Below are 27,831 nucleotides of genomic sequence, written 5' to 3'. Positions count from 1 at the left end.
AGCCCTGGGTCCAGATGTGGGCAGGCAGCCGCTCCGCCTGACGCCGCTCCCGGGGGGCAGCAGGGCCCGGCTGGGCAGGTGTCAGTGCACAGCGGCTGTGGGAGGCGGCCGGCAGGAATCCACGCCCCGCGGGGCTCCAGGAGGCCCACGGGGAAGAGCAGCACAGCCGGGTCCCCGTGACCCCAGGAGGGGCGCATCTGGGCGGAGCAGGTGCTTGTTTAGACGAGGGCTGGCCTCTGATGGCAGGGCAGGTGGCCAGGACAGGCAGGAGGAGCTCAGGCAGACCCCCGCTGCACTGTCCTCCACCAGGGCGTGGACTTCACCCAGGGCAGGCGGGAGGCGAGCGGGGGCAGAAGGGCATCAGACAAGGGAGTCCCCCTCTGACAGCAGGACAGGGGTGTCCTGCTCGGACAGCAGGACAGAGGCACTGCCCTCGGGGACCGTGGGCGAGGGCAGGCAGGCTGGTGCACAGCTACACTGGTCCACGTGGGTGTAAGTGTGCTGGATGGTCGTCCCGTCGGGACAGCGCATGGCCACCACCTGCTCGTGGACCCTGCTCTCCTGGCAGCAGGTGCACCGCCGCCGCGTGGCGTGGGCCTCGGGGGAGTACCTGCAGACAGGCGGCCCTGAGGCGTGGCCTCACCTCTGCCCGCGCGGCCCAGTGCTCGTCTGAGCCCGCGGCTTTGCTGCCTTGGCCCAGGGTGCTCCCTTGGGTATTCAAGGCCACCTTGAACCCTTACCTCCCCTGGCGAGGCACCCTCTCCCCCCAAGGCAGCTCCTCAAACCTGCGGACCCCAGAGAGCCCTCCTCCAGGTGCCTGCCCTGGGCCCATCCACCCGCCTCTTCTGGCCGAGGGCTCACAGCGGGCCACGGCCCCATCGGGGAGCCCAGCCTGGGGCCGGCCCAAGTCTGCCCTGGAGCGGCCACGAGCCATCTCCGCCCTGGCATCGGGGCGGCCCTTGGGCCGTCTGCTGATGGACAGATGGACGGACAGACCCGGAGAGAGGCAGCACCTCTGTGGCCACCCCTCCCCTTCCTGGACCGTCCTGAGCCGGCACTCGGGTGGGGATCTGCATGGCCTGGGGGCCTTCCGCTGGCCCGTAGGAGGCCCCCAGCACGGGGTAGAGCGGGGGCGGGGGGGGGGGGGGCACTCACTCGGACACTCCTGGGCAGGAGCCCTCACAGAAGGTGATGTTGACGGGGGCCTCGCAGCCCCGGTGCTGCAGGACCGTCCTGCTGACGCGGACCCGGCAGGAGTCTGGACAGGGGAGAGGCGGTGGAGCTGGGGGTTCCCCAAGGACCCCGACCTCGGGGGCTGGCCGCTCAGGGCGGGGTTGTGAAGGCAGGGCCGGAGCCGGCGGGCGGGCGGGGGAATGCGGCAAGAGGGCCGGGGCGGGAAGGCGGCCGCGACTTACCCTCTTCCTCACAGGAGTAGCAGCAGCCGGTCTTCCTGAGGATGCCCTGCAGCGGGGGACAGAGGCGGGGCTGCGGCGGGGCTCGGCGCCAGGGGGCGGGGCCTTGTGGGCGGGGATCCCGGGGAGGGGCGTGGCCTCCAGGGCAGGACGGGCATGGGTGTTAATTCCAGGGCGGGACGGGGCGTGGCCTCTGGGGCGGGGCGTGGAGGACAGGGTGGGCGGGGCTTCCATGGCGTGGGCAGGGCCTCCTGGGCAAGGCCGCTTGGCGAAGCTGGTTAGGTGCACCTGGCACACACCCTGCAACTGGACAGGTCCGGGCAGGCCGCAGGCCTCGGGATCAGCACGTGGACCCCGTTCTGGACCTGGCAGTGGTACTCGGTGCAGGTGTCCACGACGCTGTTGACCCAGGTCTCGTTAGGCTGAAATGCACGGGGAGGGGGGGGCGTGGAGGCTGGGTGAGGATCACCCTGTGGTCTGAGATGGGCTGGAGGGGAGGGTCTCCTGGATGGAGGGCTGAGACCAGGCGCCACTTTACCTGGAGCAGCCGGCCGTCGGGCGTGAGGCAGGCTGTCTGCACGCACTCCCCACAGCACCGCCCGGCCACCGCAGAAAACTCGGAACCCTGGGGGTCAGACAGAAACTTGTCCAGGCCTGGCTTCAGGGAGAGGCGGATGCCCCATCGTCCTGCCCTAGCCTCACCCCTGCTTCCAGTTCCCTCTCCACTTACTTCTGCCTTCCTGGGACCTGATCCCGGTCCCCAGCCTGCAAGCCCTGCCCGCCCCCGCCTCCCCCAACACACACACACCGTCCTCCTGCGTCATGATCTCCTTTTGGGGGAACACAAGCCTCTAGCAAAGGTTGACCTAAAGAATCTGCCCTGAGGTCTGGGTACCAGTGACTTGAAGACGCAACCAGGTGGGCACGCCAGGGGTCTGTTCTGCCCGAGTGGACAGGCTCACCTGGGGACAGGTGGTGTTGCAGGGGTCCTCCTCGCACTGCACAGCCGGCTCCTGGCTGTCCACAGACAGGCAGGTGCACGTGTGGCAGGGAACAGCTGCTGGGAAGGTTGCACCGACCTGCAGGGTGGGTGGGGTGCGTGGGGGAGTGACCGCGGGGGCACTGTGCAGGGCCAGGGCCTCTGCGTGCGGCTGGGTGGGCTGGGAGAAGGTGAGGCCCACAGAGGGTGTCCTTTCTTCTTCAGATGGAATTACGGCTGTGTCCCCTGGCCGGGCACAGACCAGGGGAGAAGCAGGACCCCAGGCAGAGGCGGGACTCCAGTGGCAGGGATCCCGGGAAGACAGGAGGGGACCCAGAGGGTGTGGTCTCGCCCTGTGACCTTCCCAAGGGGAAGCTGCTGGGAGGCCATGAAGCTAAACTTCCCGGGGAAGCAGGTGTGGGACCACAGCCCCGCCGAGCTCTGGGCGGAGGCGCCGCTCCCACGTGCCCCTGTGTCCCCACCCAGCTCCAAGGGGCCCAGAGCCCCTCCACTTCTCTGCTCTCATGGCAGGAGGTGCCGAGGGGCTCAGGCACCCCAGGCCGTGAACCCCTTACCCCGTAGACGGTGCCGTTGTAGGTGCACAGCTTGGGCCCTGGAAGGAGAAGGAGGGCAGGGAGGAGGTGCTCAGACACCCCGTGCCCCAGACACCGCCCCTGAGACACCCAGCCCCCACCCCCATGCCCCAGACCCCCCCCCCCCACTGTGCCCCAGACACCGCCCCAAAGAAACTCAGCCCCAACCCCACTCACGGCAGCTGAAGGTGGGGCAGCAGCCGCCCTCCTGGGTGCGGGCCAGCTCCTCTCCAGGCCCACATTCTGGGGGGCTCTCGGGGCAGGTGGTCGTGTTGCAGACTGCGGGAGGAGCAGGGTGCTGTCGGGATGACCCTGCCCTGCCCACTGCACCCGTCCCCAGTGCAACAGGCTTTCCCCACGTTGGAGCCAAAGAAGTATTTTTCCTGGGTGGCCCTTCTGGGTTCCCTTCAGGTCCCCTCACTGGCACCTCCCTGGTCTGCCCAAGTCCCTGAGAACACCGGCCTCATTTTTAGGTGGGAAAATGACCCCACTGCAGGGGTCTGGCTGTGGCCAAACCAAGACTCGGTGGCCCTCCTCTGCCCTGCAGGCCCCGCCCACAGGGAGCGGCGCTCACCACACAGCGTCTCTGTGCAGCAGGGGCTGTCGGCCAGGGGCCTGGTCACAGCCACGAAGCCAGCCTGGCCGCACTCCGGGACGCGGCCCTGGGCTTCGCACCGCACCGGGGTGCAGCGCACTGACACGGCGCTCTCGTCACACACGCAGTCCTGGCAGTTGCTGACCCACCGCTCCCCAGGCTGGAACGGACCAGGCCGGGACGGTGCCCCAACCTCTCAGGCAGCAGGCCAGGTCCGCCCTGGGCCGCCCCCTCTAGCTGCCGTCCCTGGAGCAGCCCCCCACCGGCCCCACCCCAGCATGAGGGCTTCCCTCCCTCCGTCCCTCCTGCTTGAGCCAGGGGGGCCGGGGGCGGGGCAGAAGTACTCACAAATTTGGGAAACCCATCTGGTCCCACACAGGCTGGAAGGAAAGGAAAAGGGTCACTGGAGGTCCCGGGGGTGTGGCCCTGTGGCAGAGGCCACAGGCCACAGGGACATGTCCTGTCAGGCCTGGCCACTCCCCCAGCCAAGGCCCCTGGAACAGAAACCCCCAGAGAACCCAAAGGGGGGTCCCACTATCACTGGCACAACCAGTTGGAGCTGGGGCCGGGACTGTGGGCGGCCTGACCCCTTGGCCAGAGGGGCGCAGGAGGGATGACGTGCCCTCTGCCTCCCCCACCTACCATCACCTCCACCCGCTCTGCAGGGCTTGGTCAGAAGCCCGGGTCACAGGCGCCACTTACGGCACTTGGGCACGCAGATGTCCGTGTGTGAGTTGAAGAGCGTGTGGCCGTCGGGGCAGAAACAGCCCTCAGCCAGCCCCTTGTCCCCTGGGCTGTGGTTCCTGCAAGGCCAGGAGGGCAGTCCTAGGACCCTCTGTTCGTGTGCATGGGGTGTGGGGGGAAGGGCAGTGGGCACCAGTGGGGTGCTGGGTGCTAGAGGTGGGGTCGGCTGCCCTGGAGGTCCCGTGGGGTCAAGGTTGGAGGTCTGGGTGGGGGAAGAGCACCCCAGAGATCCCAGCCCCTCCTTCCATCCCCTCCTGGCTGCTCCCAGTCCTTGAGGCGCTGTCCCTACCATTCCCACTTCCGGCTGGTGCTCACCTGGAGTCACAGGATGCGGGCTGCATAGGGCCACATGGTTTATACACCTTTTCAGGTGGGCAGGTGAAGTCTGGGGACAGAAAAGGGTGTCAGGTGTGCCAAGGAGGCCGGAGCCCCCGGGGACAGCCCCCGACTCACCACACAGCCCGCCAGTGGCATTTCGCCAGTTGCTGCACACGCCCCGGGCACGGCAGAGCGCGGCGTAGGCCTCCAGGCTCTGGCAGGGCCCCGCGGGGCGGCCGGCCTGGCAGGCGTCGCTAACGCAGGTGCCGAAGAACAGGCCAGGCGGGATGAGGCCGTGGCACTCCGCGAAGATGCTGTGGGCAGGGGAGGGCAGAGGGTGGAGCAGAGCGCTGGGTCCTGGGCCCCGACACAGCTCCCTGCCCCAGGACGGCTGAGCCCCCAGGGATGGACTCACGGGCTCAGGATCAGCTCGCAGAGGGGCGCTGGGGGGCACGGGGAGGCAGAAGGTGTGGTGGGCACCGGGGATGGGGAGCTGGTGGTCATGGGGGGGACTGTTGGTGCCCGGCAGCCCTCTTTGCTGCTCTCGGGGACCAGCCATTCACTGGCCATGTCCTGACAGGTAGGGGCCAAGGTGCCATCTGGCCGGCGGCAGTCATCCATCTTGTTGTTGGTGCAAGTGCCTGGGGAGGGGGGCCAGGGTCACCCTGGGTGCCGGGCTGGACGCCCAGCCACCCTGTTCTGCAGCCTGGCTCCCCCCCCCACCTCACTGTGGTTCCTGAGGCCGAGAGGCGGCTCTGGCCTGGAGCCGGTGGCAGGGGGCGTGGGGCAAATCTGGGGGCTGGGAACGTGGGCGGCAGCTGATGGTGGGGCCACCCCATGGGCCATGGGCGGGGGAGGGGGCGGAGCAGGCGGGAGACGCGCCGCCACTCACCGCACTGGCCCTCGGTGTTGTTGCTGAAGTGGCTGTAGGACAGCCGGACCTGGAAGACGTGCCCGTCCAGGGCGACTCTGGCACGGACGGCAGGGATGTCGACATGCGCGGCGCCGCTCCCCGTCATGGACACGCTCACGCCGTTCTTGCTGAAGCCCTGGTTCACCCGCACGTGGTCGAACAGGACCTGGGGGCAGAGTCGGGGGGGCGCGTCACCAGGGGCGGTGGGCCCCTCCTCTGCAGCACACCCCACGGTGCGCCTGCTGTGCCTGGCACCTCCCTCTGCCCGCACCCACCAGGTTCTCCTCCCGCCTGTCGGCGGCGGGTGGCGGTGGTGAGGACGATCTCCATGGCCTTGTAGCGGACCGTGAGGGCGCGGGGACAGGTGGCCCCGGCCACGGCCGCCCCACAGTAGTAGTTGTCGAGGAGGACGGAGAGGTTCCCGTGGCGCGGGTGGACCTCCCTCATGAGCACGTACGTGCAGTTGTCCCGGAAGGAGTAGGACGTGCCGTCGAAGGTGACGTAGTTGGAGCCCCCCCAGCTGCTGCAGGAGCCTGCGGATGAAGACGGTCCCTCACCCAGGGCCACCCAGCACGGTCCCCCTGGGAGTCCCTCCAGCCCCCTGGGCCCAGCTGCCTCATTTATAAAAGTGATGTGTGTGTTGATTCTCGACCCCACGGCCATGTCCACTGAGACCCTATGGACAGGACCTCATTAGGAAGGGTCCTCACAGCTGTCATTACGTGAAGGATCGTGAGATGAGGTCACCCTGCATGACCAACCAGGTGGCCCTAAATTCAGTGACAAGTGTCCTTAGAGAGAGGAGGGGCCCCCTGAAGAGCGGGGCAGACAGGGCCGATGCAACCAACGGCCTGGCGCACCTGGACGAGGCAGGAAAGGCCGTTCCCTGGAGCTCCGGGGGAGGGCAGCCCGGTGACACCCTCATCTCGGGCTCCGGCCTCCAGGACGCAGCCCGTCCAGCACGCGGAGGCCCAGCACGCAAAGCCCGCCCCGTTTGTGGTGGCCAGTCAGCGGTCGGCTCCCAGAAGCCCGCCCGGTCCCCACCGCCTCTCACACTCGCACTCGTAGTGGTACTGGCAGGGGTCCTGCAGGCTCCGCACTGTGACTGGCTGGTGCCCGTTCACGCAGGTGACCTCGTCCACAGGACTCGGCTCCAGCAGGATGATGTGGTTGTGGCCCTCGCACCGGGCCACCGTGCAGTCCTCCAATGTCCAGGACTCGTTCACCTGGCCGACAGCGGGCCCAGCACTCAGCAGGTGAGCTCGGGAGGACTGACCCCGCCATCCGCCGCAGCCTAGGGTCCCCATGGCCTGGGGCGGGGCTGTCTGCGGGTCCCGCATGGCCCCGGGTGCTGACCTGACCCAGACCCCACGCCTCCCTCCCGCCAGAGCTCCCCAAAAAGGGCTCACCTGAGGGGCTGCCCGGACCCCATGCACACAAGGACAAGCTACGCAGGGAGGGAGGAGGGGCACGCACCTGTCGGGGCGGGTCGGTGAGGTTGCAGCCAGGAGCCGGGGAGGTCAAGGGTGCTGAGGTTGTGATCTTTTGGGGGGAGGAGGTGGGGCAGGCACCCTGGAAGCGGCTGAGCTCGCAGTACTGGTTGCAGATGGCATAGAAGTGGCAGCCAGCTTTGTCGGTCCTGTTGTAGACTGTGTCCCCTGTGGGAGAGAAAGTCACAAAGACAAGACACCCTGGTCAGCCAGGCAGAGGTCCGCAGAAGCCCCTGGCCCAGGGCAGGGCACCTAGACAAGGAATGGAGAATCCAGGGTGGACTGCCTGGAGGCGGGGACAGGCTGCTCACTCACCTGGTGAGAAGAGCTGTCCAAACGCCCGGCACAGGCAGGCTGTGGTGGAGACAGGCGGGCTGGGAGTGGCTGTGGGCCTGAGGCTGGTGGGGATAGAGGGGGACGAGGTGCTCTCCGGGGATGGGGTAGGGGCGCAGTGGTCACAGCATAGCAGACGCACGTGGAAGTTGTGGCAGTAGGGCACAGGCCCCTGCTGGTCGCGGTTGCGGCACAGCAGCCCCTCCGCCAGGCTGCACTGCACCGCCTGCCCCACCTCCTCCAGGCTCAGGCTCGGGGCCCTCTCTGAGCGGCACTCGATGTCCTGGGGCTGCTCGCAGAAGACGTGGCCAGCGGAGCGGAGGACCGAGAGGGTCTCAAAGTCCCCACCGTGGGGGCCTGGCTTGGGGTAGTCCTCGTCGAACCAGTCTGTCCACGTGCACCGTGGCCTGCAGACCCCAGAGGACGTGGAGGTCGGGGTGGACGAGAGGGAGGTGGGCGTCACAGGGCTGGGGAGCAGGGTGGTCCCAAAGGTGGGACCGCTGGAAGGGAGGCCGGAGGTGGTCAGGACGGGGGAGGTCACCAGGGGGGCTGTGTGGGGGCCACTGGGCGTGGCTGGCTGGGTGGCAGCCGTGGTTTCTGGAGTCGGCTCGCGGGTGCTGGTGCTGGTGCTGGTAGGGGGGGCCCTGGACGTGGCTGCGGTGCTGGGGCAGTGGCGGACGTCGTCGCAGCACAGCACGCGGATGTGGTAGTTGAGGCACATGGGGAACCGGCCGGCCTGGTCGCGGTTACGGCACAGCAGCCCCTCCTCCAGGCTGCACTGCACCACCTGCCCCAGCTGCTGCAGGGGAACGTGGGGCTGGGAGGCGGCCCGGCACTCCAGGCCGGCCGGCCGCTCGCACAGGGGCCTGCCGGCCGCCCGGATGTTGTCGTAGGTCTCGAAGTCGCCGCCGGAGGCGCCGGGCATGGGGTAGCTCTGGTCCAGCCAGTCAGTCCAGGCGCAGCGAGGCTGACAGGCAGAGGGCCCGGCCGCGGAGGTCGGCTTGGGCGAGGGCTGAGATGTACCCGGGGGCGGCGTCGCTGTGGGGGCGGCTGAGGAGGGGCCCGGGGTAGTCGGGGTGGTGCCCAGCAGGGGGCTGGTGGTCTCGGGAATGGGGGACGATGGGGAGGCCCAGGTGCTGGCCTCTGTGCTGGAGGTGGCCTCGGTTGAGCCGGCCGCGGTGCTGGAGCGTCCAGGCCCGGCGGTGGGCTTTGTGACCTCGGAGGTGCCCCTGGAGGCCGTGGAGCGCACGGTCAGGGTGGTGGCTGCAGTGGAGGACGCCCCGGGGGAGTGGGTGCTCTCTGAGGGCGAGGAAGGGGCGGGGGAGGAAGGGCAGTGGCGGACGTCGTCGCAGCACAGCACGCGGATGCGGTAGTTGAGGCACATGGGGAACCGGCCGGCCTGGTCGCGGTTGCGGCACAGCAGCCCCTCCGCCAGGCTGCACTGCACTGCCTGGCCCACCTCCTCCAGGCTCAGGCTCGGGGCCCTCTCTGAGCGGCACTCGATGTCCTGGGGCTGCTCGCAGAAGACGTGGCCAGCGGAGCGGAGGACCGAGAGGGTCTCAAAGTCCCCACCGTCGGGGCCTGGCGTGGGGTAGTCCTCGTCGAACCAGTCTGTCCACGTGCACCGTGGCCTGCAGACCCCAGAGGACGTGGAGGGCGGGGTGGACGAGAGGGAGGAGGGCGTCACAGGGCTGGGGAGCAGGGTGGTCCCAAAGGTGGGACCGCTGGAAGGGAGGCCGGAGGTGGTCAGGACGGGGGAGGTCACCAGGGGGGCTGTGTGGGGGCCACTGGGCGTGGCTGGCTGGGTGGCAGCCGTGGTTTCTGGAGTCGGCTCGCGGGTGCTGGTGCTGGTGCTGGTAGTGGGGGCCCTGGACGTGGCTGCGGTGCTGGGGCAGTGGCGGACGTCGTCGCAGCAGAGCACGCGGATGCGGTAGTTGAGGCACGGGGCGGGCCCCCGCTGCCGGCCGTTCCTGCAGATGAGCCCGAAGTCCACGCTGCATTGCACCACCTGGCCCAGCTCCGCGAGGGGCACGCCCGGGAAGAGCACGGCCTCGCACTCAATGTCCACCGGCTCCGCGCAGACCTGGCCACCGGCCTCCCTGATGTGGTAGTAGGTCTCAATGTCACCCCCATAGCGACCGGGCTGGGGCTGGTCACTGTCCAGCCAGTCAGTCCAGGCGCAGCGAGGCTGACAGGCAGAGGGCCCGGCCGCGGAGGTCGTGGCGTGGGAGGTCGGCATGGGCGAGGGCCGAGTTGTACCCGGGGGCGGCGTCGCTGTGGGGGCGGCTGAGGAGGGGCCCGGGGTGGTTGGGGTGGTGCCCAGCAGGGGGCTGGTGGTCTCGGGAATGGGGGACGATGGGGAGGCCCAGGTGCTGGCCTCTGTGCTGGAGGTGGCCTCGGTTGTGCCGGCCGCGGTGCTGGAGCGTCCAGGCCCGGCGGTGGGCTTTGTGACCTCGGAGGTGCCCCTGGAGGCCGTGGAGCGCACGGTCAGGGTGGTGGCTGCAGTGGAGGACGCCCCGGGGGAGTGGGTGCTCTCTGAGGGCGAGGAAGGGGCGGGGGAGGAGGGGCAGTGGCGGACGTCGTCGCAGCACAGCACGCGGATGCGGTAGTTGAGGCACGGGGCGGGCCCCCGCTGCCGGCCGTTCCTGCAGATGAGCCCGAAGTCCACGCTGCATTGCACCACCTGGCGCAGCTCCGCGAGGGGCACGCCCGGGAAGAGCACGGCCTCGCACTCAATGTCCACCGGCTCCGCGCAGACCTGGCCGCCGGCCTCCCTGATGTGGTAGTAGGTCTCAATGTCACCCCCATAGCGACCGGGCCGGGGCTGGTCACTGTCCAGCCAGTCAGTCCAGGCGCAGCGAGGCTGACAGGCAGAGGGCCCGGCCGCGGAGGTCGTGGCGCGGGAGGTCGGCCTAGGCGAGGGCTGAGATGTACCCGGGGGCGGCGTCGCTGTGGGGGCGGCTGAGGAGGGGCCCGGGGTGGTGGCCCTGGAGCGCCCGGTCAGGGTGGTGGCTGCAGTGGAGGGTGCCCCGGGGGAGTGGGTTTGTACGGTAGTGGTCACCAGAGGGGCGATGTGGGGTGCACTTGAGGAGGCAGGCCAGGTGGCGGTGGGCGGGGTCCGGAAGGAGGTGGTGGGCGGGGCCCGCGGGGTCGTGGAGGTGGGGCAGAGGCGGGCGTGGTCACAGCAGAGCACGCGCACGTTGTAGTTGAAGCACATGGTGAAGGGCCCCTTCTGGTCCTGGTTCCTGCAGACCAGCCCGGCTTGCAGGCTGCAGCTGACCGCCTGCCCGATCTGGTCCAGGCTCACCTCGGGGTAGTTCTCCGCCCGGCACTCGATCTGCTGCGGCTCCTGGCACATCCTGCCGCCAGCCGCTCTGATGTTGTCGTAGGTCTCCATGTCGCCCCCCGTGACCCCTGAGGTGGGGAAGTCCACATCAAACCACTCTGTCCACTCGCACTTGGGCTCACAGCCGGTCACCGCCCGGCTGGTGGTGGCGGCGGTGGTGGTCATCGGCCCCCGAGTGTCTCTTCCCTGTGTGCTTGTCCCTGTGTGTGATGGAGGCGGTGCGGAGACTGTGCCAGAACTGCCCACCGGTGTCCTCGTGCTTGGGTGGCCTGTGGAGGTTCGTGTCGTCTCTAACTCCGGGGTGGGTCCCTGTGGGGTGCCCCTTGTGGTTCTCAGCAGGGTTGTGGACTTTGTGGAGGGTGGAGGAGTTGTGGGGCTCCTTGTGGCAGATGTCACGAGTGTTTCTGTGTGGCTGAAGTGTGGGGATGTTGCTGGGAGCACTGGTCCCGTCGAGAGGAAAGGGACTACTGGGGTGCTGTGCAGGGGCCCCCGTGTCCTCCCTGGGCTACTCCGTGGCCAGGGCCATGTCTTTGTGGCTGGTGGTTTCATGGCGGTGGTGGTGGTAATGGAGGAGGTGGCAGCGGTGGTGGTGGCTGCAGTGGTGGTGGCTGCAGTGGTGGTGGCTGCAGTGGTGGTGGCTGCAGTGGTAGTGGCTGCAGTGGTGGTGGCTGCAGTGGTAGTGGCTGCAGTGGTGGTGGCTGCAGTGGTGGTGGCTGCAGTGGTAGTGGCTGCAGTGGTGGTGGCTGCAGTGGCAGTGGCTGCAGTGGTGGCAGTGGCGGTGGCTGCAGTGGTGGTAGCTACAGTGGTAGTGGCTGCAGTGGTGGTGGCTGCAGTGGTGGTAGCTACAGTGGTAGTGGCTGCAGTGGTGGTGGCTACAGTGGTGGTGGCTGCAGTGGCGGTGGCTGCAGTGGTGGCAAGGGCAGTGCTCTGCTCCCCGCAGTGGTGGTGGCTGCAGCACAGCAGGCGGATCCTGTAGTTGTAACACATCTTGAAGAGGCCCACCTGTTCGTCGTTCCTGCAGACCAGGCCGAAGCCGGGGTCACACAGCACACGCTGCCCCAGCTCCTCGGGCCTCCTGTCGGGGAAGTTCTCTGCCCGGCACTCGATGAACTGAGGCTGCTCACACACAGCGCCCCCCGCGCTCCTGATCCTGTCCAAGGACTCGATGTCTCCCCCCGCCTCCTCGGACTTGGGGTAGTCCTCGTCGAACCACTGCGTCCACTGACATGTGGGCTGGCAGGAGGTGCTGGGGGCCTCTGTCGACTGCAAGGTGAAGGTCGTTGCTGCCTGGGTGGTGGGGGTGGGCGGGGGGGTGGGGGTCGGCTTCTGGCTGGTGGTGGGGCCCGGGGGCGTGCTACAAGGCATGTAGTCACAGCAGAGGACCCGCAGCTCGTAGTTGTGGCAGAGCGGGGGGCTCTGCTCGCTGTTGAGGCAGGTGAGTCCCCGTGCCGGGTCGCACTCCACCTTCTGGCCCAGCTGCTCCAGGGGCGTGCTGGGAAGCAGCTGCGCCCTGCACTCGATGCGGGTTGGCGCTGCGCAGACCTGGTGGCCCCTCTGTCTCAGGTTTGTAAACGTCTCGAAGTCTCCACCTCCCATGCCGGGCTCTGGACGGCTGCTGTCCAACCAGGCTGACCAGCGGCACAGCTCGCGCACGCACACAGTGGAGAGGGCGGGGGCCGGGACTGTAGGGTGGGGGCAGGAGAGCCCGTTATCCTCTTTTGCATTCCTGTCAGCCGTGCCCAGGAGGTGGGGCGGTGCACGTCCCCTTGAGCCAAGGTCAGCTTACCTGTCGTGGAGGGCGGAGCCACGGTGGAGGTGAAGGTGAAGGGCGTGGTGGAGGGGATTCCGGGACACGCCGTGGCCTTCCGCGTGATAGTTCCGTTGTTTCCGCAGACGGCGATCAAGCAGGCGCCGAGCCCGTCGGTCGTGTTGTAGATGACGTCCCCGTTGCCGTAGGTCCTGCCCTCGTAGGTGCACTTGCAGGCTGGGAGACGCGGCAGGTACAGCGCTCAGAGGAGCCCCAGCCCACCAGCCTCCTAACCACCCAGGTCCCTCCTTACCCTCAAGACTGTGGGTGCACCGGAGGCCGCCGGGGGCGCAGGCACTGGGAGGAGAGAAAGGAGCTGAGGGCCAACCGGCTCCGCCCAACCCAACCCCATCCCTCCAGGCCCCGCCCTAGCTCTGGCCCTGCCCACCGCAGTCCACGCACCAGCTCTGGCCCCGCCCATCCCCTCGGCCCTGCCCAACCCAGTCTCCTCACCAGCTCCGGCCCCGCCCTTCCCAGGTCCCTTACCAGCTCTGGCCCCGCCCATCCCCTCAGCCCCGCCCATCCCTCGGCCCTGCCCAATCGGGCCCCGCCCTGCCCCTCGGCCCCGCCCTGCCCAGGCCCCTCACCAGCTCTGGCAGTTCTCCGCTGTGGGGACACTGGTACCAACTTCGTAGTAGTTCCCGTCGTCATCGTAGCAGCCACACTGGGCCACACACTCCATCTGGTCCTCATTGAAGAACGGCTTGTTGGGCGGACACTTTGGGTAGCAGCCTGGGGAGGACACACGGGCGGAAGACTCACCCTCTCCGGCCGGGCGGGGCGCTGGTGGCAGGAGCCCCCCCAGCCCGGACGCCCGCGCAGGTCCCGGGACGACGCGGTGCGGCTCCCCGGGCAGCCTGCCCCTCACCTTCCTGGCCTGGCAGGTCCACCAGGCAGCGTCCGCCGGGGTTGCGGCAGGTGCGCAGGCAGGGCGCCCCGCAGGGCTGGTAGTGCCACTCGCACTCGCCGCGGGGGTTGTAGTAGTCGCAGAACAGGGCTGCGCGCGGAGGGCAGAGGCTCAGGCCCGGAGCGGAGGCCTCCCGGTTTCCTGTCTCAGCGCTGGGCTCGGGGGCCGGTCCCCGCCCCCCAGCCCCTCCTTTTTGGGGCGAACTGTCTGCCTGGTTTTCATAGACACGCGTGTATGCAGGGCCGCCCGCCCCCCAGCCCCGCGGACAGAGCCCGACTCACGGCAGACGTCGGGGCTGCGCCAGGACACGCACACGCCCGCCTCGCGGCAGGCCTGGGCGTAGGCGGCCACGGCCGTGCAGAAGCACTCGCAGTCGCCCCCCGAGTCGCAGGCGCACGCGTCGCTCACGCAGGCCTCGTAGTACTTGGTGGAGTCGACCTGGGGGCCGAGGCCAGAGGGGCGGCCGCTTAGCAGGAGGAGCAACAGCCCACCTGCCACCTGAGACCTGCGACCGCTCCCGCCCACCTGGCGCCTCCCCTCCGGCCCCTGGTCCCCTCGGAGGTCACCCCGCCCACGTTTGTGGCATCTCACTCAAGTGCAGGCCGGCCCTCCTGTGACTCGGGGAGGAGGGGAGGCCCTCTGTCCTGACTAATGGGAGGCTGCTGTCTCTTTGGGGTGGGGGGTGTCCCACCCCACCACCCAAGGCGGGGGTCGCACGTCAGACTCAGAGGTCTTTCTGAACCGAGGGACGGGGTGGGTGATGCGCAGACGCAGACCAGCGTGGTGCCCTCCTCCTCACAGGGGTCCCCAGTCAAGAAACGGAGTGAGCAGGTACGGGAGTCCCTGCCACAGGCTCTGAGGCTGGTCCTGGCCCCCTGCACCATGTGGCCCAGCTGGGGGTTTGGGCGGAAATGTGGGGAGGACGAGGGCGGGCTAAGGGTCGCATCAGGGTCTGTAGGACTGGCAGCCCCGTTTCCGGGGAAGGAGGGAAGCCGTGAGGCCCCTCTGTGCTGGGACTGAGCTCACAAGCACCTGCCCGCTAGGTGGGAGGTCCGGACCATGCGCCCAGCGTGCTCCTGCTCCGTGGGCGGTGGGGGGGGGGCGGGGGGGGGGGAGAAGGCCTTCACCGAGGCCCCGCCCAGGCCCGACCCAGCTCCCACCAGGAGGGAAGGAGGTGGCTCCACCCTGCCAGCCCTCAGCCCCTGCTCCACGCCCCCAAGCCCCATACCACTGCCCGTCAGCCCACCTGAGAATGGCAGGCCGCGAAGGTGGCGCTGTTGATGAGGCTGCACTGCTTCTGCGCCCAGGACTTGCGGTAGGGGTTGGCGGTGCAGGGGTCCCTGGGGACCAGGGCGTCCGGGCAGGACGGGGAGAATTTCCAGCTGTTGCCGAACTCCAGAGCATCGCCCACCACGGCCTGGCTCCGCGTGGTGAAGTCGTTGGCGGCGTTGTCATCGAAGTTACCGCAGAGCCCGCAGACCCTCCCCTGCAGGTGCAGAGACAGACGGGCAGGTGGGGCTGGGCTGCAGCGAGCCGCCCGGCTTGGGAGGCATGCGTGCGGGGCACCCAGTCCCCGCAGGCAGCGCCCAGTGAATTTGTAAGAAGGATGGGGTGCAGTGGGTCCTGAGGCAGACAGGTGGATAGGAAGCCAGGCAGGTGAGCAGATATACAGAAAAGGCAGATGGGTAGGTGGACTTGTGAGCAGGTGGACAGGTGAGCAGGTGGACAGGTTAACAGGTAGACAGGTGAACAGATAGGTGAATAGTGGGCAGAACAGGCAGGACAGGTGGACAGGTGGGCAGGTGGACAGGTGGGCATGTAGGTGCCTCCTGTAGGACCTCAGCCCAGTGAGCATGCAATCACTGAGTGGAGAGACCAGGCAGCGGAGGGGCTGTCCAGCAGGACTGTGACACACACATTGGTCAGTTTGGTCTCCACGCACCCCTTTTCAGGACCCCAGCCTTCAGCAGACCGTCAGCTGCCAGAGGGTGCAGCGGGGCCAGGCCCGTGGGTGGGCCTCTGTCCCTGCCCGAGGGGTCCCGCAGCCCGCCTGTCCTCACCTTGTAATCCTGGTGCAGCCGGATGAACACACTGGTCTTCCGGTCCCAGGACACGACCAGGCCGCTGCGGGTCTCGATGGCCAGGTGGGTGCCCATGTACCGGATCCTGTAGGGCAGGTCTCCGCCCAGCCCCCTCTGCACCACCTTGTAGGTGCCCTCGTGGAGGACCACCTCATAGCTCTGCAGAGGGACACAGGGAGCTGAGGGGCCAGAGCCCGTGCTGTGGCCCATGGCGGGGTCCCACGGGTGTGCCAGGGCCCAAGGCACTGGGCTCCGGACGTGTCAGGGAACTCGCAGCAGAGGCTGGGCAGGGTGTGCTGGGGGCCAGGATGCCACGTGGGAAGTCGGGGCCTTGGGCAAGCAGAGGGGCTTCAGGCACAGTGGAGGCGTGGACGGCCAGGCAGCTCTTTGCCCCCCACCACTCCCACCCCACCCCAGCCTGCCGCCTTCCTGGTGCCCACTCCTGCCCTTTGGGGAGCAACCCCAGCCAGCAGCTCTGCTCCCTGCCCTGCAAGCTCTGCAGAGCGCTGACCTCCCTCTCCTGGAAGTGGGTGTCTGAGGTGTGACTGGGTGGAACAGAGGCCCCCAAAAGACAGGTCCCATCCTAACCCCAGAGACCTGTGCATGTGACCTTGTCTGGAGCAAGGGTCTTTGCAAATGTGATTAGGGAACGGGTCGCCAGATACCCTGGATTTGGGGGTGCTGAGCCCAATGGCGGGTGTCCCTACAAGAGAGGCGTGGGACACAGGAGCAGAGACCGGAGGGACGCGGCCCCGATCCAGGAGTGACGCCTGGTGCCCCGAGGAGCCAGGGGCAGCAGACAGGACCCTCCCCAGGAGCCCCAGCCCGGGCACAGCCCTGCCACAGCTGGGCGTCGGAGTCCCGGCCTCAGAACTACGGGAGAATGTTTCCCCAATTTTAAGTGGCCGTGGCCATTGTTACAGCCACCCCAGGTCATGATACAGCTGCAGGGCCAGGGCCCCGGGGCTGGGGACCCTGACAGCGTGAGCCAGTCGGCTGCTGAGGGAGGGAGCAGCTTCCTGGCCACCCCTCACCTCCAGGAAGAGCTTGATGGCCTTGGAGCAGGTGACGCCTGTGGTCCCACAGGGGATGTTCTCGGTGACAATGCGGAAGGTGCCATTGGTGGTGCCGTCACCTCCGCAGTGGTCCTGGGTGGGGAGAGGTGACATGCAGGTCAGGGCCACAGCCTGGCGACCGGTGGGGCGGGGCGGGGCTGGCGGCCGGAGGGGCTGGCGTACCTGGGCCAGGGTGTACTCGCAGCTGCCCTCGAAGCTGTACCGCTCGCCGTCGAAGGTGATGAAGTGGCCGTCCCCATAGGCCACGCAGGTGCCCAGGCAGGGCCGGTGGCTGCACTCCCACCTGCGGTTCCGGCAGGTGCTGCAAGGGGCAGAGAGGGACGTCCTGCTCAGTGGGACAAGGCAGGGACAACAATGGGGACCTGGCTGCTGCCCGGTCTGAGAGCTGAAGGAAGCAGCTTCTGCAGCTCTTGGCCCTGGCAGCCCTGCCGGGCAGAGGTGGCCGGGCCCCTGGGGCACCTTCCAGAGGAGGAATGGGACCAAATGGGGCTTTCTGGGGGCAGGGGCAGCACCGGGCCTCCGCTCCTCTCTGCCTCCCGCCAAGGACCGCCAGGCCCCTGTCCCTGGGTCCCCTCAGCCACCACTCACTGCCCACAGCCCACCTCTGAGAGACCTTGCACCCACCAAGTGTTGCAGTCAACCCTGATGGTGTCCCCAGGCCGGTAGGCAGCCTCGTTGTGCAGACAGGGGCAGTCCTCCTCGGCCACGCAGCCCCCGCTGCCGTCGGCCACCAGCCCTGGGGGGCAGACGCAGCCAGACACGCAGTGGGTGCTGAACTGTGGACAGGGGGTGCCCGTCAGCGGCGCGTCCCCTGCTGTGGGCCAGGGACAGCCGGGGTGGGGGGCGCGCCTGCCCTGCCCACTCACACAGTCCACGTCCAGCATGTGGCAGCTCCGGAGGCACTCGGCGCCGGGCGTGCCCGCCGGTGCGTTGCGGCAGTCCAGGTGCACCATGGGCGCGGGGCAGCCTGCGAAGGGACGGCTCACTGCGGGCGCGGCCGCGCGGCCAGGACCCACCCCAGGCTGGCAGAGCTCCCTCCGCCCCCGCCCGGGGGGGGGCCCTTGGCTGGCAGCTGGCGGGAGGGGGCTGTACCCGCGCTGGTCTTCTCCGAGGCGCCCAGGCAGCTGAGCTTCCCGCCGGCGCACGAGCTGCAGGAGAGACAGGCGGACGGCTGATCGGGCTGCGGGGAGGGCTCATGCACCTGAGGCCCGGCCCCGGCTGGAGAAGGCGCTGCCTCCTGCTAGGCCGGGTGTTGCATGCGGTGCAGGGGGTACCGCAAGCTGGCCCAGAGTGCGCATCACCCGCCCAGCACCCTCCGGGGCCAGAAGAGAGATCCCCCGTTACCAAAGGGCTGCGGGGTGGGCGGGGCCTTCCCTCCCGGGGAGTCCCTTCATGCTTCCCCTCCCCCTAAGTGCAGGGCAGGCGGGCGGCGCGGCAGGGAGGGGCTGCTGGGGGGGCCGGGCGGCGGCCCTTACCACACCACGCCGTGGTCATGCACCACCTCCCCGGGGGCCACCACCGAGCCACGGAAGTAGCAGGGACAGGCCTCGGCGGACACACAGCTGCCGGCGTCGTCCAGGAAGGTGCCCTGGGGGCAGGTGCAGCCGTCCACGGGCACAAAGGTGACACCGCAGGTGACATCAGTCTGGCTCAGGGCTCGGCAGGTGGGCTGGCAGCTGTCCACCGTGTAGGCGTAGCTCTGGGACTTGGGGCAGGTGCTCATGTACTTGGCTGGGGGTGGGGTTGAGGGGATACTCAGGTCAGTGGCTGGGCTGGGGTTTAAGTGGCCCGAGACTCAGTTTCCCCTCTGGAAGCGGGACCGGTAAGGGCAGTAGGTTCTTGGTCAGGCAGGGGGAGGGAGCGCCAAGCTCCAGCTGAGGATGCTGGGTGGGGGCAGCTGCCCTGGGGCGCCCAGCACCCTGCCCTGCCTGGGGAAGCTGGAGCGGCCCCGCACTCACTGCAGACGCCGGCCCTCCAGCCGCGGAGCAGCACACCCCGGGCAGCGCAGGCGTGGACGTAGGAGGACAGGGCCGCGCACAGGCAGTCCTCGCTCTTCTCGCAGTTGCACGTGTCGAACAGGCAGTTCTGGGGACGGGCGCCGGCGTCAGGGGCCCCAGCCCGCCAGAGCCCCTCTTCTCCGTGTCCAGCCTCCTGGGACCCCCGGCAGCCTGGGCCTCCGCCCCCAAGGAGGGCCCACCGCACAGACCGTGGGCGGCAGGGCCTGCTGTCACCAGGAGAGACGCTGCCCGCTCAGGGGTGGGACGGGCCAGCCGTTGGGGGTGACGCTGGGCTGCATGGGGGTCTGCGGGAGGGGCCTCTGCAGGACCAGGACAGGGTGCCGTGAGCGCTCTAGATGCAGCACTGGCTGTGCTGCCTGTGAGGGGCCAGACAGGGCGGGGGGGCCGGGGGGAGTCCACCACTCCCGAGAGGGGATGCGGGGAGCCCGTCTTCCTTGCAGGGGGAGTCCTGTGCATTCTGGAGCTCTGAGCTTCTGGAAGTGTGTCCTGGGAGCTCACAGTTGTGGTTGAATTGCGTGTCCCCCAAAGGGAACCCCTGGGGCCTGTAAAGATGACCTTGCCGCACGTAGGGTCTTTGCAGATGTGGCTCCGCAAAGACGAGGTCAGTTGGGTGGCCCCTTGTCCAACAGACACAGGGGACGGAGGCCAAGACTGGGGTGCCCACAAATGCCTGTGGCCTCAGAAGCAGGGGGGGGGCAGGAAGTACCCCCCTCACCGAGCCTTCTCTGGGAGCTCAGCCCTTGGCAGAGGAGCCCAGAAAGGGTGGCCGGGGACAGCACAGGTCCCGCCGCAGCCCCCGCCCAGCCTGAGTGCAGGGTCCCCGGGGGCCGGGTCTCACCGAGTGGAAGGGCGCGGGGCTGACGATGGAGTGGCAGGGCGCGAAGGGGCCGGTAGCGTCGGTCAGCAGGGAGCACCAGTGCTGGGCATAGTTCTCTGGGCGAGGGGAGGCGAGGGGACTGTCACCAGGCGCAGCTGGCCACACACCCTAGCCCTTGCACCCCAGCCTCTGCTCCACACACGCAGGCCCTGACTCGGCTTTGGGGCTCGCTCACCCACCACGTGGGCACTGCTGGCAGGGCAGCAAGAGACTCTTCCTGGAGATGGGGTCACAGCACCTCACCCTGCTCACCCCAGACCCCGTTGCCTGCACACACACCTAGACATCGGGGTCCCCCGGCACCCCCACCCCGGAGCCCGGGTGGGACGAGAGGCTTCCCGTGGAGATGGGCAGAAAGCTGAAGGCCCCCCAGGGGTGGGGCTACCGTTCTCCACGCTGAGGGAGCAGGGGTCCTCGAAGCTGTTCTTGACGTTGGGGCAGGCGGCCTGGGTCTTCCAGGTGTTGGCGAAGGCGGCGGCCGTGCCCTCCACCACGCCGCCGAGGGTCCGGAAGTCGTCGGCCTGGTTCTGGTTGAAGTTCCCGCAGAGGCCTGGGGCCAGGAAGGGCATCAGCAGGCGCCCTGGCCCGGCCCCTGCCCCCTGCCCTGCGGTTTCTCCCACCCCGAGATTCTGGTTCTAGCTCCAGTGGGGGTCAGCGCCTGGGCGAAGCCCCCTGAGTGAAGGCGGCCTGGCTCACGCTCCATTCTCCCAGGCACCCCGACACGGGTCAGACCTATCACCCGGTGCCCCGAGGGCTGCTGCCTCCCCGGCCCCGGCCCTGTCTCCCGCTCCCCTCCGCCCCACCCCTGCCCCGGGCCCACTCCCCCAACCCGCGCCCAGCCTCACCACACATCTGGCCTTGGTAGGCGGGGTCCAGCCGGAGGAACACCTGCATGAGGGGCACCAGCTGCACCTCCAGCTGTAGCCCGAGGCCCGTGTGCACCAGGATGAAGAAGGTGGAGGGCCTGAATATGGTGATGTTGGCTGTGGGGGAGAGGGCGCGGTCGGAGGCGGCACGAGGCTGGGCGGCCACACTGCCACCAGTGCCCGCGCGTCCCGGGGTGGCCGGCGGGTGGGGCGGGCTCTGACCCGCGTCTGCTGGACTCTGGGAGCTGGGCAGGAGCTCACACACCAGCATGGGTCGTGATCATGACCACCGACACTCACCCCTGCCATGACAAACCACCCCTGGGCTGTCCCAGAACTGCCCACGGCCACAGAGGGCCCGGGAGGGGCCCAGCAGGCTTCCTCCGACGGGGCCCCGCTGTCCCCGTGGCTCGCACCTGCCGACACGGGCAGCTGGGTGTAGATGGAGTTCACGAACACGCCGCCGTTGGCCTGGATCCGGATGGTCTAGGAGGGGAGGGGGGGCCACAGTCAGGGTGGGGTGCAGCCAGGGAGTCTGGGGGGGTTGGAGGCTGCTTCCTGCCCACGTGTCCTCATCCCGGTCGCAGGCGACGGAGGCGGGACCCTCACCGTGTCCCCGCTGGCCATGCTCAGGGTCACAGTTTTGAGGCAGTTCTCAGTGTCCGTCAGGCCGCATTTCCGCAGCTCGGCCAGCACCGTGAAGTCGCTGTCTGCACATTTCTACGGGCAAGCAAGGGAGGGGCCGAGTGTGCGCGTGTGCGTGCGTGTGTGTGCACAGGTGCACGTGTGTCTGCCCCTGCGCCCGGGCTACCCACGCAGGCTGGAGGGTCTCGGTGGCCTCTGGCATCTGTAGTCGCCCCCAGGCAGCTTAGGGGTGAGGCAAAAGGCCCGGAAGCCCCTCACTCCCCTGTGAGTGTGAACTGGGGGCTTCCCTCTTGGGATGGGGCCCAGGAGGGGCGGTGGGGCTTCACCCACTCCGACGGCATCACAGACGCTCCCGGGGCAGAGGGGGGCTGAGGGCCCCAGACCCGTGCCCCACCTTCGACAGGACGTAGCCGCAGTCCCCATGCATGTTGTAGAGCTTCTCGTCGTAGGTGGAGATGTGGGAGCCGCCCTGGACGGAGCAGGCGCCCGGGCACGGGAGGTCCTGGCACTGCCACCGTCCCCCGGAGCAGGTGCTGGGGACCACAAGCAGAGTGGCCGGGTGAGGGGGCGGTGGGTCTGCCCCACGCAGCACACCCAGGGCGGGACAGGGTGGGGGGCTCCTACCAGGAGCTGCAGCTGGTGGCGAAGGAGGCCCCCGGGGCGTAGGTGCGGCCACCGTGCGTGCAGTGGCAGCGGTCCAGAGGCAGGCAGCCCGTGTCCGTGACGTCATCCAGCACCGTGCCTGGGGGTGAGGGGGCAGCTCAGCCGACGCCAGGGTGGGGCGCCGGGAGCCCGGTGACCAGAGGCAGCCACGGGGGGGGGGGGGGCGGGGGGGGGGGCAAAGTGCCTGGGTGGGGGACAGTCCCCGAGGGCCAGGAGGACCTGCCTGGGGGGCAGAAGCAGCCGTCGACACAGTGGTCCTCGCAGAGCTGGGAGCGCCGGGGGTTGGAGCAGGTGTCGGTGCAGGGTGACCCGCACTCCTGGTGCTGCAGGTTGAGGGGGCACGTCCGGGCTGCAGGGAGGGGAAAGCATTTGGCCCCCAGGAAGCCACTCCCACCTTCCGTGTGCCACCAAAGTTCCCCCAAATCCACAGCGGGGCCCAGGAGCCCCTGAAGCCTTGGCCCTGCTTGTCCAGGCCCCCAGCCGTGTCCTGAGCCCGGGCCAGGCTCCCTCCGGGTGCCCAAGCCCCGAGGCCTGGCATGTTCTCCGCCCCCGAGTGAGTGGCTTCATCTGCCCTGTGTCCCCAGATGCCAGCTGTCCCCCCAGGGGTCTCCTCCATCCCCTGACCCAGGCCCTGGTGACAGGCACTCACGGCAGAGGTCAGGGCCCCTCCAGCGCTGCGGCCGGCCCCCCGCGTGGGCGCACTGTCGGGAGTACTCAGCGAAGGTGGCGCACGGGCAGCTGGGGCAGCGGCACAGGTCCTGGGTGCAGGCGGCCACGTACGCCTCGGGGTCCACCAGCCCATTGCACTGCGCGAAGCCCGGGCCCAGCAGGGTGCGGCGGCAGACGCCCTCCTGGGGAGCACAGAGGCTGCCTGAGCCCCCACCCCGCGGCGCTCCCCAAGCCAGCAGCCCCTTCTTCCCTCGTGGCTCCTTCTGTCCAGCCGGCTGCCTGTCTCCATTCCACCCCCCGCCCCCCGACCATCCTGCTCAGCTGCTGGACGTGCCAGCACTGGCTCTGCAGAGGGACCCACACCCTGTGCACCCCGCCATCCGGAGCTCCAGAACACAGCGGGGCTCCCAGGAGGGGGGCGGGCCCCGGCCCTGGAGGGGGCTCCTACAAGAGGAAGAGGAGGTGTTGCCCACCCCCACCCCCACAGCCTGTCTGGGACCACCCTCCTTCCCCGCCCTGACCAGCAAGGTCAGAGTGGGCCACGACTCCAAGTCCTGATTTCAGGTTCGGGGTTTCTGCTGGTTTGGGGGGCCCCAGAGCTTCCGGGCCACTTCCAACGGTGGGGTCACTCAGCTCATTGGAAGGTCTCCCTGAGAACCCACTCTTGGCAGGACCGGGGGGATGTATTTACACATGCACATGGGCCCGTGCCCTCACATGGGGTCGCCCACACACTTAGATGTGGGCAGTGGGGGGTGAGGCACGGAGGGCGCACCTCGAGAGTGGAGGCCAAGCCTTCGGCTGCCCCTCGGCCTAGGAGACCCTCCCTGACCTGGACACCCTGCATGCCCCCCACCAGGAGGCCCGAGTCTGCCCTCCGGCTGTGCCCACGCCCTGGGAAGCAGGGGTTGCAGGCAGGCGGGGTCCCCAGAGCAGCGCTCACCTCGTCTGTGCAGTTGTCAGCTGGGAGGATCTGGGGGTCCTGGCACTGCTCCGTGGGCCCGTCCAGCTTCTGCAGGTTCCCGAACTGCAGAGGGGTCAGCCTGGCATCTGCGGGAAGGGGCGCTCTGTGTGCAGGGCAGTGCCAAGGGGCCGTTGTGCCCAGGACCCTCACGGCCGGCCCCCTGCCCCCGCTCCCCCGGGTGGCCCAGGCCTCGGTCAGCCCCTGCCACTCCCCGGCCCCGGCGGCACTTACTGTGGCTGTAGAACTCGCCGACAGCGGGGATCCCGTTGAAGTCTCCGCAGAGGCCGCACGTCTGGTTGGCGTACTTGGGGTCCAGCTCCAGCTGCGGCCAAGGGGGGGGCAGCTGCAGCCTCCGTGGGCCCGACGGGGCCCCATGCCCACCCCCAGCCCCCGCAGCCCAGGCGGAGGGGTGCGGCCCGGCCTCTCACCAGAGCGCTGTCCTCTCCGTTCCACATGAAGGTCAGTACCAGCCTGACGCTGATCTGGATGTAGCTGCTGCTCTGCGCCACCAGGAGGCCGGCCCGGCTGTAGGGCAGCTCCGCCCTGGGGCAGAAAGTTCTGGTCCTCCCACAGCCCTGGCTGCGGGCACGGTCCAGTGCTCTACCCGTAGTTCTGCCCCCTGCCCCCAACCCTGCCCCCACTGGGCTCACCGCTGCCCGTCGATGAGGATGGAGCCATTGGACACCTCCAGCACCAGCCCCTGGGCCTTGAGGACGACATGGGTGATGGTAGGCCTGGCATCAGCCAGGCCGCGGCGGAGCTGAATGTTGAAGTCCTCGTAGGCGGCCCCGCAGTGTGCGGAGAAGACGTAGTTGCAGCGGCCGGGGAAGCGGAAGATGTCGCCGTCGAAGGTCTTGTAGTGGAAGTCGCCCCAGGTGCTGCACACCCGCCCGTTGTGCGGCGGGTTCAGGGCTGTGGGGAGAGCGCGGGGGGGCCCCCGCCGAATGGCACCGCCTGCACCCAGCCCCCACAGGAGGAGGCACGCGATTGCGGGGTGGGAAGCCAGGAGGGTGGCCGCCCTCCAGCCACTGCGCCTGCCTCACCCGCCTCAGCACCTCTGACCCCCCCGCCCTGCCTGGAGAGCTGGCCACAGGGAAGGCTCCCAGCTGGGCCAGGCCTGTCCAGCTGCCCCGCTGCCCCTCACTGTCCCAGCTTTACCCCGGGTCTGCGGCCCCCAGGGCTGGCCAACACCCCCCGCCCCGTCAGCAGCGGGTGGTGTCCACTTACGGCTCATGGGGGGTAAGACGGTGATGGGTGGGTGGAAGATCAGGCCTTGGGCTACAGAGTGAGCACAGATCACAGAGGGGACACGTCCAGCAGTCACACCCCTGCCTGGGGTCCTACCCTCCTCACGGCCCCCCTGGGGTAGTAGGAGCCTCAGGCCAACCTTGGGAGACCAGGACTAGTGTCTGTCCCCTGCTGGACCTTCCCTGTCCACCCAGTATATGCTCCTGCCCTGGGCTTTTCTGTGTGTGCATTGCCCTGAGTGTGTGTGAGTGCACGTATAATGTGTATATGAACATATGCATGAACCATGTATGTGAGCGCATGTGTGTGAGAACTGTGGGCATGCGTGCACTGTGCAAGTACGTGCATGTGTGGACATGTGTGTGAGCTCTGCACAAGTGCTGGGCGTGTGCACACTCAAACATGTGGACATGCATCAATCACGTGGGAGTACACACGTGCAGACATGTATGTGCATGCCTCGAGTGTGCATGTGAGTGCATGCATGCGAGAGCATATGGGCATGTGTGCGCCTGTGTGATGGTCTGTGACCACGCACACATTGAGCATGTGCATACTGTGTGAGAGTTTGCGATCACACACATGTGCCGCATGTGAGCGTCCGAGCACATGCATGCATGCACATGTAGGCATGCGTGGATACATACACATGTGTCTGGACATGTGTTTCAGTGCATGTGTGTGCGTGCACGCATGTGCGTGCATCTGGACATGTGTGTCCCTGTGTGAGTGTGTGAGTGCATGCATGTGCGCACACCTGGACATGTGTGTGCACGCTGTGTGTGTGAGCATTTGAGCATCGGCTTTGCATCTTCCTTTTCTTCTCATTCAGCCCCCTCTGCTGTCTCCTCCCCTGGGCAGATGGGTTCTGGGGAGGGTCTCTGCGGGTCGTGCAGTTGATGTGGGAAGGGGTCTGACCCCACCCCACCCGGCCCCCCCACCTGCTCAGGCCGCGTACCAGTGTCTATCCTCTGACGGCTCTTCACAGCCTCTGTGTTCACCCAGCTCGGCTCCCCGCTGCTTTGGGTCTCTGCAGAGCAGGGAGCGGGGGTCAGCGAGAAACCGGACGCATCAGCACCCCCCGGGCCTGTTCGGGGGCCCCAGTGGCAGGTCTCCGAGGGCTGCAGAGTGGCAGTCGCAGGAGCAGGCTCTGGCCTCCAGGTCCGTCAGTGGGACAGAGAGCAGGGTCTCCACCAGGGTGGCGTTTCTGGCAGGGCCTTGTGCTGACCCCCCTCCTGGCACCGCACCCCTCATCTCGCTGCGGCGGGCAGGAGAGTGGAACCAGGAAAAGGCGTAGGTCCCGCTGACCCTGGCCACCTCAGGGAGAGGGCTCAGCCCCAGCCCCCACCCCCCAGGGAAGGACAAAGATCGGCTTTGTTGGGGAGAAGGACACACACGGCTGGGGAGGCTTCCGGGCGTGACTTAGCAGAAACCCAAGACCAGAACAGCTCCAGGCTGGAGCCACCAGGGATGGTGGGTGGGAGCCCGGAGCCCAGTGCTGGGCCCCTGAGGTCACCTGTGTCCCCCACTGCCTCGAGGCAGGACCTGACCAGGGCCGAGCCCCACAACATCTTGCTGCCTCAGTGGGTAGGACTGAGGCCCCAGGCCCCTCAGTGGCAGGCTTGGGGGGGTGCACCCCTTTATGTGGCCCAGGACTCCTTCTTCACGTCTGCCAAGGGCCTTTCACTCAACCCCACCCTGTGCCCTGTGGGGAGGGCCAGGTGGGGCCCTGGTGTCCCGTGTCCCTGTGGCAGCCATCCCAGCGGGGGCCGCTTCCTGCTGGACGTTGGTGGCCAGATCCCGGACACCTGGAGCCTGCAGCCCCGGCCCTGCGTTCACCTGTCTTCATTGAGGGGCGCGGCCACTCCCTTTGGCAATCCCTCCGCCTGCCCCAGGCCTGCAGCCCCTCCCGCCTGCCTCTGGCTCCTGGCAGCAGCGGGCCCCGGCCCCATCGAGAGCGCCCTGGCCACGTGGCGCCCCCTCCTCTGGGATCCTGGCTAAGTTTCCAGGAGAATCAGCTTCATGCAGGGCTCCGCTTGGGTGGGGGACCAGCACAGTGAGCCTGGGCCACCATCACCCACAAGAGAAGTGACCCCCACTGACCCCATCCCGTGGCAGTCTGGGCGCACACCCCCCTGGCTGGAAGGCCCTGCACTCAGGGACCCCCGTGCCTAACAGAGGCTCCAGCCCACAGGGACCCCACCTGCCACAGTGCATTCCCCCTCCCGAGGGACTTGCCCCCTAGAAGAGGGAAGTGGGGGGTGCTCACCGCAGGCCCCACTCAGGTGCAGCGCCGGGCCCAGGGTCGGCAGCGCTCCGAGGAGCCTGGGGGAACCGCCCCTAGCAGGAGCCTGGCTGTGCAGACCGGCCCCCCAAGCCAGCAGCAGGCCAGGGTGTGTGGCAGCCGGGCTGGGTCCCGGGACCCCCACCAGGAACTGCTACAAGGAAGCCCCTCTCACCTCCAGCCCGCTCTCCCCAAGAAAGGGGGGCCAAGAGCAGGGGCTCGGGGACAGACACTCCCCTTCACCACCCCCCTTTGACCCGCCCAGGCCTTCAGCTCGGGAGGAGGCACTGTGGGGACCGCTCGCAGGAGCCGAGGACAGTTGGGGACAGTGGGACCAGCTGTCACCCAGACAGCCCTGAGGCTGCAAATTCTTTGTTGACTCTAAGTATCAGAGCTCTCACTGTGCTCCCAGACGCTGGGTCCCGTGGGCCGCAGGGCAGAGGGATGACAGACAGACAGACAGACAGACAGAGGTGACTGAGAAAGGCTGAGCAGCAGGTGTGTGTGTCGGGGTTCGGAGGTGGCTCCTGCTGCTGGGTCACCTGCTTACCCCGTGGCAGCCCTGTTCTGGGCGGTGTGTCGGAGCCTCTGTGGGGGCCGCCCTGGTGGCTGGCCATGGGGCAGAATGAAGGGGCACCCCATCTGGGCAGGGACCTGCGCCCACTCTGATTGGGCCTCATGGGGAGCAGAGAGACCCCCGGACTCAGACCCTTCTCCAGCGCTCACCCCACCCTCTTGGTGGTTTCCCCGGGGAGCCAGCACCTCCTGGCCGCCCAGGTGGGGTCCTGCCTGTCCCCTCTCAGCAGGAGAAGCCCCGGGCCAGTGGCCCGCGGGGGTTGCCCTGGCCGCGCAGACGGACGAGGGTCCCACCTTACCTGCCTGCGGCACCCAGAGCAGGGCCAGGACGGCCCACGCCAGCGCCCCGCACCAGCTGGGGGTGCCCATCCTGGGGACCGGAGGGCGGAGGAGTGGCGGAGAGAGTGGGGCAAGGTGTGCTCGCTGT

At 68.4% G+C, this 27,831-nt stretch overlaps 1 protein-coding gene across 1 annotated transcript; it reads right to left on the bottom strand.

Annotated features, from left to right (window-relative positions):
• On the bottom strand, positions 1-27,831 carry MUC5B (mucin 5B, oligomeric mucus/gel-forming). Its single transcript, XM_090292456.1, is given in 50 exon segments — positions 1-610; positions 1,156-1,258; positions 1,416-1,461; positions 1,712-1,834; positions 1,951-2,037; positions 2,375-2,491; positions 2,967-3,004; positions 3,162-3,263; positions 3,559-3,739; positions 3,928-3,959; positions 4,282-4,382; positions 4,639-4,708; positions 4,777-4,955; positions 5,057-5,282; positions 5,534-5,720; positions 5,830-5,856; positions 5,858-6,087; positions 6,609-6,780; positions 7,031-7,212; positions 7,360-12,405; positions 12,510-12,707; positions 12,784-12,827; positions 13,118-13,262; positions 13,399-13,527; positions 13,719-13,875; positions 14,684-14,923; positions 15,498-15,677; positions 16,553-16,666; positions 16,757-16,895; positions 17,219-17,370; positions 17,461-17,561; positions 17,687-17,742; positions 18,070-18,325; positions 18,553-18,679; positions 19,451-19,545; positions 19,875-20,039; positions 20,335-20,472; positions 20,772-20,841; positions 20,965-21,075; positions 21,395-21,533; positions 21,625-21,742; positions 21,887-22,012; positions 22,313-22,514; positions 23,276-23,382; positions 23,528-23,618; positions 23,725-23,839; positions 23,947-24,208; positions 24,524-24,574; positions 25,503-25,574; positions 27,704-27,831. Coding segments are annotated over 50 exon segments (11,469 nt in total). The 5' UTR covers positions 27,774-27,831; the 3' UTR covers positions 1-360.

This window comes from Furipterus horrens, unplaced genomic scaffold (assembly GCF_987537825.1).
Source record: "Furipterus horrens unplaced genomic scaffold, mFurHor1.1.pri manual_scaffold_2, whole genome shotgun sequence".
Classification (NCBI taxonomy): domain Eukaryota; kingdom Metazoa; phylum Chordata; class Mammalia; order Chiroptera; family Furipteridae; genus Furipterus; species Furipterus horrens.
Note: the sequence above shows the minus strand (reverse complement) of the source record. Positions and strands in the feature narration are given on the sequence as shown.